Here is a 12,998-nt window from a genome sequence, read left to right on the forward strand (position 1 = left end):
AGGGAGTTCGTGGTACAGACAGATGCCTCCGAAGTAGGCCTTGGTGCTGTACTCTCTCAGGAAGTCAATGGGGAGGAAAATCCCGTTGTCTTTTTAAGCCGCAAGCTCACCCCAGCCGAAACCAGGTATAGTATAGTGGAGAGAGAGTGCCTGGCTATCAAGTGGGCACTCTAGTCTCTCTGCTACTATTTGTTGGGGAAAAAGTTCCGCCTGGTGACTGACCACTCCCCTCTCAAGTGGATGAGACAGGCCAAAGAGAGAAATGCCCGAGTCACCAGGTGGTTCCTGTCCTTACAGAACTTTAAGCATTCTATGGAACACAGGGCAGGCCGGTTGCAGGGAAACACAGATGCCCTGTCCTGGGTACACTGCATTGCAGGTGTTCACCCCCTCAGGGTTGAACAAAGTGGCGGTGGGTATGTAAGAAGGTACCTGGAATCATTATGGATGGAAGGTATGTGTCATCGAGGTTCCTGGCCTCGGTGAAGTAAGAGCCGGGTGTGCTGGGATTTGAGGTTTGAGCCAGGCTGGATGACAGGCCCTCTAAAGGCAAACAGGCCACCTATGGACTTGATGAGGCTGAACTGCTAACAGGGTGTGAATTAACATCCAGGAGAAAGGGTGACTTTTATTGTTTATGGACTTTCCTTGTGTGTGAACAAACACCAAGCCACCTGCGTTTTGTGATACACCTTATCTGCATTTTGTTATACACCAATGTGTGAATAAACACCGCTGTTTGTTTCAAGAACTGTGTACTTTGCCTCTATCCTGCATCCGCTAGTCCTAACTACCAGAGCGAATCCCCACAGTATATATGGATAGCTGTCAGTTACTGATATTTGTGCATGTGGGAGGTGTTATCAGTGATTGATAGCATTCTCTGTAAGTGTGTATACATAGATAGCTGTCAGTCACTGATAGTTGTATACGGCAGAGGAATTATCAGTGATTGATGAAATTATCTGTGTAATTATGTATACATAGATAGCTGTCAGTCACTGATAATTGTACATGTGAGAGGTGTTATCAGTGATTGATAGCATTCTCTGTGTAAGTGGGTATACATAAATAGCTGTCAGTCACTGATAATTGTACACAGGGGAGGTGTTATCAGTGCCAGTATTCTCTGTGTAAGTGTGTATACATATATAGTAGTCAGTCACTGATAGTTGTATACGGCAGAGGTATTATCAGTGATTGATGAAATTATCTGTGTAATTATGTATACATAGATAGCTGTCAGTCACTGATAGTTGTACATGTGAGAGGTGTTATCTGTGTTTAATAGTATTCTCTGTGTAAGTGGGTATACATAGATAGCTGTCAGTCACTGATAGTTGTACACAGGGGAGGTGTTATCAGTGATTGATTGAATTCTCTGTGTACACGTGTATACATAGATAGCTGTCATAATTAATATAAAAATACATAATTAAAAAAATAATCATCATGGGCATCACCATGTGCGAAAACACTAATTCTATTAAAATATTTATTCCATATGGCAAATATCAAAACGGGAAAAAAGCCAAAATGGACAACTCGCCATTTTTTGGTCGCTTCATCTCCCACAAAAGTGTAATAAAAAGTGATCAAAAAGTCATCCACACCCCAAAATGGTATTAATGAAAAGTACAGATCACCCTACAAAAATTAAGCCCTCTCACAGCTCCGTAACATAAAAATAAGTTATGGTGGTCAGAATATGGCAATGTGATATTGTTGTAATCGTACTCATCCGAAGAATGAAAGTAGCAGGTCAGTTTTACCGCATAGGAAATGTTGTAAGATAAAAAAAAAAAAAACGTAGAACTTTGGCGGAACTGTGTGTTTTTTAGAATTCCACCCCATTTGGAATTTTTTTTCATTTTGGTCTTAATTAAAAAATGTGGGTCTTCAGATCCTTGCAAACCAATGCATCTCCATGGTAACAGACAAAAAATCTTGTATAATCTGATCTTGCAGATATACTTTCTTCCATCTGCTCCCAGTCTTCTGTTAACATACATTCGATATGCAGTCACGTCCATAAATATTGGGACATCAACAAAATTCTAAAATTTCTATGGATTTGAAATAAAATGAACAAGATGTGCTTTAACTGCAGACTGTCAGCTTTAATTTGAGGGTATTTACATCCAAATCAGGTGAACGGTGTAGGAATTACAACAGTTTGCATATGTGCCTCCCACTTGTTAAGGAACCAAAAGTAATGGGACAATTGGCTTCTCAGCTGTTCCATGGCCAGGTGTGTGTTATTCCCTCATTATCCCAATTACAATGAGCAGATAAAAGGTCCAGAGTTCATTTCAAGTGTGCTATTTGCATTTGGAATCTGTGGCTGTCAACTCTCAAGATGAGATCCAAAGAGCTGTCACTATCAGTAAAGCAATCCATCATTAGGCTGAAAAAACAAAACAAACCCATCAGAGAGATAGCAAAAACATTAGGCGTGGCCAAAACAACTGTTTGGAACATTCTTAAAAAGAAGGAACATCGGTGAGCTCAGCAACACCAAAAGACCTGGAAGACCACGGAAAACCACTGTGGTGGATGACCGAAGAATTCTTTCCCTGGTGAAGAAAACAGTTGACCAGATCAAGAACACTCTCCAGGAGGTAGGTATATGTCTGGTGAAGTCTTCTCTTGATTGTTGACTTTGACAGAGTGAATACAGAGGGTTCACCACAAGATGTAAACCATTGGTGAGCCTCAAAAACAGGAAGGCCAGATTAGAGTTTGCCAAACGACATCTAAAAAAGCCTTCACAGTTCTGGAACAACATCCTATGGACAGATGAGACCATTATCAACTTGTACCAGAGTGATGGGAAGAGTAGAGTATGGAGAAGGAAAGGAACTGCTCATGATCCTAAGCATACCACCTCATCAGTGAAGCATGGTGGTGGTAGTGTCATGGCGTGGGCATGTATGGCTGCCAATGGAACTGGTTCTCTTGTATTTATTAATGATGTGACTGCAGCAGGATGAATTCTGAAGTGTTTCGGGCAATATTATCTGCTCATATTCAGCTAAATGCTTCAGAACTCATTGGACGGCGCTTCACAGTGCAGATGGACAATGACCCAAAGCATACTGCAAAAGCAACCAAAGAGTTTTTTAAGGGAAAGAAGTGGAATGTTCTGCAATGGCCAAGTCACTCACCTGACCTGAATCTGATTGAACATGCTGCATTTCACTTGCTGAAGACAAAACTGAAGGGAAAATGCCCCAAGAACAAGCAGGAACTGAAGACAGTTGCAGTAGAGGCCTGGCAGAGCATCACCAGGGATGAAAGCCAGCATCTGGTGATGTCTATGTGTTCCAGACTTCAGGCTGTAATTGACTGCAAAGGATTTGCAACCAAGTATTAAAAAGTAAAAGTTTGATTTATGATTATTATTCTGTCCCATTACTTTTGGTCCCTGAACAAGTGGGAGGCACATATGCAAACTGTTGTAATTCCTGCACCGTTCACCTGATTTGGATGTAAATACCCTCAAATTAAAGCTGACAGTCTGCAGTTAAAGCACATCTTGTTCGTTTCATTTCAAATCCATTGTGGTGGTGTATAGAGCCAAAAATGTTCGAATTGTGTGGGAGTCCCAATATTTATGGACCTGACTGTATTACAAAGATTTAGGGGATTCATGAATGAAAGGCGCAGACTACGTATTATATTTTTTTTGTTGTTGTCTGTTATCGTGGAGACTCATAGAGTTTCATACACAGAATGAAGGGACATTTTGAATCAAGACTTATTGCAAAGTTGCTTTATTTTAGATGCGTTGACACAATAAAACAAAAGTACTTGTGAAGGTGGACACTTGGCAGACAGGTATCTTTTTCTTTGTTTCCAGATTCCTCGGCTGGATAATCATGTTCTCATGAGAGAGTTATATCTGGATGACAATAACTTAACAACGCTGACAGAGTTGTCGTCATTTTGGTTACCTTTGTTGCAAGTTTTCTCAGCATCACACAACAGGTAAAAATCACCTCTTATTTCATGTTAGCCAGAGATAGGCAATTATTTTCTGGACATGTAGTAATGCGGGTTTTATAGAACTGGTAATATAAAAGTAGTCACAGCATTATGTAGAAGAAATCTTTAACATTTCGGTGGGAGCAAGGGATAGAGCTGTTGCAACAAAGAAGAATAAACAGTTTTGTAAGGCTACTTTCACACTGGCGTTTCTGGCTCTCACAAGCGGCCCAAAACGGATCAGTTCAGCCCCAGTGCATTCTGAATGGATAAGGATCCGCTCAGAATGCATCAGTTTGCCTCCGTTGCGCCTCCATTCTGCTCTGGAGGCGCACACCAAAAAGCTGCTTGCAGCATTTTGGTGTCCGTCTGACGATGCGGAGCCAAATGGATCCGTCCTGACTTACAATGTAAGTCAATGGGGATGGATCCGTTTTCACTGACACAATATAGTGCAATTGAAAACGTATCCGTCCCCTATTGACTTTCAATGTAAGTCAGGATGGATCCGTTTTGACTTAGACTTTTTTTTAAAAGAAAAATGCAAATGACTCCGTTCTGAATGGATACAAGTGTTTGCATTATTGGTGCGGATCCGTCTGTGCAGATACAAGACGGATCCGCACCGAACGCAGGTGTGAAAGTAGCCTCAAAAATCTACAGTAGTTAAAAGATCTCCCGACAATGCACTGAGACTTCATGAGCAATGGACTAGTCAGCACTGGATATTGACTTTTGGTGAGAGATTTCCATATTTTTCAGCTGTACTGATCATCATTTAGACTTAGGCTACTTTCACACTCGCGTTTTGGCTTTCCATTTGTGAGATCCGTCATGGGCTCTCACAAGCGGTCCAAAACGGACCAGTTTTGCCCTAATGCATTCTGAATGCATCAGTTTGCCTCCGATCAGTCTCCATTCCGCACTGTAGGCGGACACCAAAACGCTACCTGGCACACAGTGTAAGTCCTGGCACACATTGTAAGTCAATGGGTCGGATCCGTTTTCTCTGACACAATCTGGCACAATAGAAAACGGATCCGTCTCCCATTGACTTTCAATGGAGTTCATGACGGATCCGTCTTGGCTATGTTACAGATAATACAAACGGATCCGTTCATGACGGATGCATGTGGTTGTATTATTGTAACAGATCTGTTTTTGCAGATCCATGACGGATCTGCCAAAACGCGAGTGTGAAAGTAGCCTTACATTTTTCCGGGTTTTCAGGTGAAGTTTAGAAAACTATGTCCCAAGCAGAAAAATTAAATATTTCAACTAAAAAGGAAAATAGCAGGGCACCACTGGTCCCCTTCTTTAGACTGCTGGGAAGTCATGTGATAATCTCAGTAGCGCCACTTTAAGTATTCATGCTGCCAGTCTTGGCACAACTCAGCCACAGGCCAATGCTGTCATTGACCACTGCTATGTCGTGATATCACTATGGACATCACATCACCACCTGATGTTCTAAACAGAGGAAGCAATGCAGCTAGCCACAGTACGGGGAAGGGAAGTTTTTTTTCTAAATTCACCTAAAGTTAAAAATGAAAGAAATAAAAGTTAAAATGAAACATAAAAAATGAATGAAATCTAAGTAAAGAGCAGCCAATGAAGACTTTGCTCACAGTCAGTAATTTTATGTTATAGAGCTGTACTTTATTGCATACTGAAATGTATGTCCTTTACTTTGAACACCGTTATATTATCATGGTTTAAGGCCTCATGCACACGACCGTTGTTTTATTCCATGTCCGTTGTGCTGTTTTTCGTGATTTTCTGCTGACCTATTGACTTTCAATGGGTCCGTTGAAAACTTGGCTGATGCACCGTTTGTCGTCCGTGATCCGTGGTTCCAGTCCGTCAAGAAAAATATAACCTGTCCTATTATTTTTGCGGAAAATGGTTTGCGGACCCATTCAAGTCAATGGGACCGCTAAAAAACACGGAGGCACACAAGATTGTCATCCGCGTTCGTGTCCGTTTTTTTTCCTATCATTTGCATGGCAAACCTGTCTTAGATTTTTTTTTTACTTTCCTTCATGTCTGGTGATCCTCCAAAAATAAAGGAAGACACACGGAAACAAAAACGGAAACGGATCACGGAACAACGGAACCCCATTTTGCGGAACGGAACACAACAACGGTCGTGTGCATGAGGCCTTAGTATTACATGAAACAATCTATGTTCTCTTTATTGCAGCATAACTCACCTCGCATCATTCAATACTTTTATCTCACTTGAAGAATTGAATCTAACTAGCAACTGCTTATCGGGTACGTTAAGAAAGGACTTTTAGTGATTTTTATTTCATGGATTCAATTCCCATTGTTTATATAGTGTTTGCGCATTTCACAGCAATTTACTGGGATTGCAAGTTTAAAATCCTGTTTTCTGATATACTAACACTAGGATCAAAGCGGGAGATTTATCAAAGACTGGCATTTTACACTGGTCTTTGAAACTTCGCTGCCTGAGAATGCGACTAATTTATGACAAGACATGGGCCTCGTTAAATATTTGTCGCATCCTCCCGCAGTACGTGCGCCAGAATGAAATCGACAGCAGCTCACGAATGAAGATAAATGCGTCTGGCCCTGCCTTCTCCCCACCTTTGTTACTCCCCCTTTTTCAGAAAGCGACTGGGGCAGTGCGGAAATACCACTCGCAAGTTGCGTAAAATTTTGCCAAAAAGGTGCAGAGAAATGATAAATCTCCCCCAAAGTCTTCACCTACCACAGTTTTTATTATGGAGAAAACTGGAGTGGCGTGCTAAACTTCATGCAGATTATTCCTGTTTGTGGGAGAACCCCACGGCTGCAGGACAGCAGTGCTACTATCGATCCTCCGTGCAGGCCGTATTTATATATTGCCTTTTATTTTCTAGCGTTACATACTGTATCCCAGTGGCTGGAAGGATGTATGCATTTAAGAAAACTTTCTATTAGTAGGAATCCATTTCTCCAAGAACAGAATTGGAGGTGAGCTAATTAACGCAAAATACAAAATATATTATGTTATTTATCAGTTTTCTGTGTTTTCTTTGTCGTAGGAAAAAATCTTGACAGTATTTCCCATTGTAATGTCTTGCTGTTAGTATTGCACTATTTGACTGTATTTCATTGTGATTGGGACATAAAAATAGAATATTGATGTTTTATGTTTTACAACGTGACCAGCAGATGTCCCCATAATCACTTCTTTTCACTTGGACTGCAAAAGCAGGAATTTCACTTGCTTGTAATCCTCCTCGTCACCAGCAGATGGTGCCAGATGGTGTATCTTCCAGTTTCTTCATCTAGACAGTTTTTTTTTTTATTACTTCATACTTCTTGATGCTACTAACTTGACATTTAGTCAGATAAGGCCCAGAGATGAGTGAAGGCTAAACCCATTTTAGTATTTCATTAATGTAAAAGAATGCTTTTTAGAAATATACTGTATTAAGTAAAATTTGATTTGAAGATATGATGTATTTTAAATGAGGGCTATGAGTTCCACAAATTTCACTTATATAATCCATTGGTTAAAGAGATATTCCTGGGGAATTGTGGGTTTTGCTTAATGTTTTGTTTTTGTTTAATATTTGAGGGTATATCATTACAGCCATTACTTTATGACCTGCATGTAGACGTTTTCAGGTAGCAGTGATGCAGGGAGATAGCAGTTTTTGGTCTTTTTCCTATATTTTGATGGGATCGAATTTGCACTATAATAAAAACGTAGTGCTCTAGGCATAGATTAACAAATTGTAAGCAAATGTGTGAGGCACCCGGAAGTGCCACGAATGGTAGAAATAGTTCCCCCATTACCTAAGTAGTACATTGTAATTGACAAGACAAAAGTAAGGGAGTTGGAACCATTTATTTAATTGAAAATTGTAGAACTTTACACTTAAACTTTTGATTGGTGTAAAGTTTAGTCTCCCTGTATGAACACTCCACCCACTGCTTGAGAACATAACTGCTGTCCCATGTCCACCGCTGCCTCGCCGTTCCCTACAGGCACGGGAGCTGCACTAACGCATGCGCCCCTATCCTAGTCCACACTCTTCTCTTAGAGCACTTTCACACTAGCGCTTTTGTTTTCCAGTATTGAGTTCCGTCACAGGGGCTCAATACCGAAAAAAAAAAAATGATCAGTTTTATCCTAATGCATTCTGAATGGAGAGTTCAGTCCCTCTTACGTTTTTTGGCCGGAGAAAATATTGCAGCATGCTGCAGTTTTCTCTCCGGCCAAAAATCCTGAACACTTGCTGGAATGCCAGATCCATTGAAATGCATTAATGCCGGATCCGGACACAAGTGTTCCGGCAAAACGGATCTGGTTTTGCAGCCTGCGCATGCGCAGAGCTTTAAAAATGAGAAAAAAAGAAATACCGGATCCGTTTTTCTGGATGACAACCGGAAAGACGGATTCGGTATTGCAGTGCATTTGTGAGATGGATCCGCATCCGGATCCGTCTCACAAATGCATCCATTTGCGTCCGGATCCGGCAGGCAGTTCCGGCAACGGAACTGCCTGCCGGAATCCCCTGCCGCAAGTGTGAAAGTACCCTTAGCTGGTGGCAGTCTCAGCCATCGGCACATATAATGCCTTCTGCAGGCTGCTGCCTATGTGCCTTGCCTGTTGCTGAGATCTCCTGATTTCCTACGCTTGCATGCTCTCTCCCATCCTCTTAAAGGGCCAGTGCACACACATTTTAAATCCTTTCCCAGCCTATGGCTAGCCACCCCAGTGTATATAAGGCACCTTCCACAGTGGGAGAGTGCCTGAGCTTTAGGTTTCTGGTGTCTAGTATACCTGCGAAGGTGTTATATCCTGTCTGACTACCTGTGTACCAAATTTCTGCCTGACAACCAACTCTGACTCCACACCGCCTGCCTTGATTTTTGCCTGTTCCTCATATTGCTCCTAAGCCACCTGCCATGACTTTGAATCTGTCTTATGGTTACATTAGTACTTGTCCTGCCCTGATCTCAGCCCGTATTGTGACTATGCTTATTGCCTGACCCTTCAGTGCCTGTGGGTCAGCCGCCAACCACATTAAACCTTTCTCAGAGGGTAGCAGCCTGGTGGCTTCCCTGCAGTGCAGTCCAGATCCACGTACCGGGGTTAAAGAATGAATACCGGAGTACTGTCAGGATAACGCCCTTAGCGTGAGACCACATTCAAACCAGTTGACTGGTACAGGAGGTTCACACCCACTGCTGAAACAACTGCACCTTGCAAGCCGGTAAGTTTTGGAGAGTACTATTTCTCCTTGTGGAGAGTGCCGAACCGGTGTTAAATAGGCCATGCAGTGGGATAAAGGATATGCAGATTGTGCATTTTGGCTGCCTGTGCTTCAGGAATGAAATTTACTCCAGCCAGGAGATGAACTAGAATTTCCAATGGTTCTGGTTCACATATTGTCATATTTGTTGGGCTGCAGAATTCTCACTCCTCCTGTCCACACCTCGCCCAGTTTTTACTAAAGTGGCAAGAGTGTCAGAAAAGGGGGGAAAGTCACATATTGTGGTGCAAATTGGGACTTTTATATGCCAGAAAACTGGCGGAGAAGCTTAATACACCTCCCCTTTTGAGACTTTCTAAGCAAAATGAACTAGAATTCTGGCTTAAAGACGTTTTCTCACTTCAGCAAATGGCATTTATCATGTAGATAAAGTTAATACAAAACACTTACTAATGTATTGGGATTCTCCACAGTACCTCCTTTGCTGGCTGAATTCATTTTTCCATCACATTATACTGTACACTGCTCGTTTCCATGGTTATGACCACCATAAAAGCCCAGCTTCGCACCAGAGAGGCTGACACTTTTTTCTAGACCACCACTGATGGATTGCAAGGTGGTCATAACCCCTGGAAAGGAGCCAGCAAAGTCCAGCCAGCAAAGGAAGCAATATGTATAATCACAATACATTAGTAAGTGCCTTGTATTAACTTTACCTACATGATAAATGCCACTTAGTGAAGTCAGACAACCCCTTTAACCCCTTAAGGACCCTTTCGCATTTTTGTTTTTCACTCCCCGCCTTCCCATAGTCCTAACTTTTTTATTTTTCCATTCACATAGCCTTATGAGGGCTTATTTTTTGCGGGACAAGTTGTACTTTCTAATGACACCATTTACGTTCGCATACCATGTAGTAGGGAGCGGGAAAAAAATTCCAAATGGGGTAGAATTGGGAAATAAATGCAATTCTGATAATTTTTTTTTTTTTTTTTTTTTTTTTTACACTGTACACTATGCGGTAAAATTGACCTGTTATCTTCATTTTCCAGGTCAGTATGGTTCCAATGATACCACACTTGAATAATTTTTCTTGCTTTTTAATACTGAAAAAATAATAATAAACCTTTGAGGGAAAACTTTTTTTTTTTCATAACCATATTTTGACCCCGATAACTTTTTGTAGCTATGTGTACGGGGCTGTGTGAGGGCTCATTTTTTGCGGGACGGTCTGTTCTTTTCAGTGATACCAATTTTAAGTGTGTGCGACCTTTTGATCACTTTTTATTAAAAAATGATTGGGTAGTTGAAGTGACCAAAAATATTTTTTTTTCGCTACGCCATTTGCCGTATTCCATTAATATTGTTATATTTTAATAGTATGGGCATTTTCGCACGCGGCGATGCCCATGATGTTTATTTTTTTATTAGTTAAGTATTTTTATTTTAAGGAAAGTGGGGTGATTTGAACTTTTAGTTTTTTAAAAACTTTTTTTTTTTTGTCACCTTGGTTGACAATAACTGGCAATCATTTGATTGCCCATTGTTTTCAGTGATGGCTAAATAGCCATCATTGAAGACTTCATTTGCACTATATCAATACAAGGCTGCCACCTTGTGGCCTGTATTGATATATACATCTAATTGACTCTGAAGCCTGCTTGAGGCTTTGGTCAATTAAATCGAGGTAACAGGTCCCCTGATCTCAGCCGGGGAACGCTGTCACCGGGACGGAAGCGTGCGACTTCTGGTTCTGGTCTGCGCAGATGCCGTGGTCACATTTGACCACAGCATCTGAAAGGTAAGATGTATGCTATCAGCCTTACTTATTTAAAATAGCAGAAACCCCGTGGCTAAGGCGCCCCCTGCACGTGCGAGCGGGCGCCATGTTTAGGGATCGGACCCATGACGTACAGCTACGTCATAGGTCCTTAGAGGGTTAATTAGCGCCAAAGAAGGATGTGATCATGTTTCTGTCCCACATTTAACATATACATTGGTAATAGAAAGGATTCAAAAGCCCAGTATCTATAGTATACACTAAAGCCCCTAATCTAGGTCTGAGAATTGCACCTTCCATCAAACCAAGAAATAAAAAACAGGAATACCCGATGAGCGGTTGGCTCTGATTGAAAGGGTTTTTTAGATGTGAAAGATGCTGCAACTGTAAGGTGGCTCTTTTTCCAAGGAAAAAAGAGAAATTTGCTCAACAATCAATTCCTTTGAAGAGACTTCCTTACCTGTAACAGCACCAATGTCATCTATATCATACAGTGCACATGTAGAAAACAATATATAGGAAGAACTAAAAGGACACTTAAGAAAAGAATATCAGAACACATCAACAATATCAGGAATGGATATGAGAAACATTCATTGTCAAATCACTTCAAAATACACCATAATCAAGATCCAAGGGGCCTATTATTTGCAGCAATTGAGAGGGTGAAAGAACATTGGAGGGGAGGAAATCACATTATGAGATTGTCCCGCCTAGAATCAAGATACATCTTTGAATTCAATACACTCTTACCTGAAGGCCTCAATGCCGAACTTGAACTATTCGGCTTCCTGTAGAATTGGGATGGGTGCCCCTGGCCAACGGGAGATCAGTGTTAGGCTGTACTACCAGCACCCTGATCTCCCCTTGGCGGGAGGCCCCCATCCCCAATCTCCTAGCAAGGAAAATATATACAAAAATATGTATACAGAAAATAAATACAGAACATATACTTGAATACAACAAACAGGACATCAGCGAACACTGCTTGTATTTTTAATAATATCTTAAAGAATTTTATACATATAAGCTTCCTGTTATGTTTAGTGTACCCAAATAATTTTTTTTTTTACAAGTTTTGTTAGCATACTCCACTACCTGTCATAGAAGGAGTGTCCACCAATACAAGGAGGATTTAACAGCAATTTTGCACAGAAAAACGCATGTAAAAACAAAATAAACGCAATTATGCCGCAATAAAAATGCAATGTATGAACTATGAATCCAAACTTTTTAGCGGTAGATGGACAAAGTAAATAAAGAAAATATGGACTGCAACCATTTAGACTGAAATTAACCTATATGCCCTTAATATAATTAGCCCAAATAAGTGAAAGAATAAGGGTAATTAGGAATGATATCCATTCCCGGGTTTTCAGTCGAGCCAGATGAAGAGTATAAGAAGGGTAAGATGGAGGAATGCGGGTAACCATTGATGAAGGAGTCAGACTCAGACTCAGAAACGCATCTGGTGAACCAAAACTGCACCCGCATGTCTTACCCTGGGAAACAGCTTATCAGTGGGGGTCCAGACACCCGGAACCAGAGCATAGGTCATCAGTATAAAAAAGTTGGAAAACCACTTCAAATGGATAATTTATTCCAATGGAAGAATATGGCGTTGGATGCCCCTCTACAGCATCAGTCTGAGCCATTTGTTTAACGTATATGTCATGTATTTGTTAAACGTGGGACACAAACCTGGTGTGAACACAGCCTAACTGGCTTACCTGCTTTTTGCACCATATTTATCACGTGAGCTATACAATTTTTTGACTTGGCCTATTAAAAAGTAGGCAAATTATGGTAAAATTTTGGCACAAAATCCTGATGCAGTCAGTTAATAGGTGGTGTAAACTTCTTCTAGACCATGTTACAATGTATCATCCAGCATAAGCCATTGTGATAAAGCTAGTGCATATTTACACCATCTGTCTAAGCTTACAATTATCACTCCACATCTCAGTCTTAATAAACCCCCCCCCCCCCCCCCC

At 41.1% G+C, this 12,998-nt stretch overlaps 1 protein-coding gene across 1 annotated transcript in view; it reads left to right on the forward strand.

Annotated features, from left to right (window-relative positions):
• The window catches only part of LRRIQ1 (leucine rich repeats and IQ motif containing 1), a 183,135-nt gene that overhangs the window by 56,955 nt on the left and 113,182 nt on the right, over positions 1 to 12,998 (forward strand). The window contains exons 11-13 of the mRNA XM_040408559.1: positions 3,863 to 3,990; positions 6,191 to 6,264; positions 6,876 to 6,969. Coding sequence (XP_040264493.1) covers positions 3,863 to 3,990; positions 6,191 to 6,264; positions 6,876 to 6,969 — 296 coding nt within the window. The remainder of the gene's footprint in view (positions 1 to 3,862; positions 3,991 to 6,190; positions 6,265 to 6,875; positions 6,970 to 12,998) is intronic.

The sequence above is a fragment of the Bufo bufo genome, chromosome 1 (genome assembly GCF_905171765.1).
Source record: "Bufo bufo chromosome 1, aBufBuf1.1, whole genome shotgun sequence".
In the NCBI taxonomy this organism is placed as follows: Eukaryota; Metazoa; Chordata; class Amphibia; order Anura; family Bufonidae; genus Bufo; species Bufo bufo.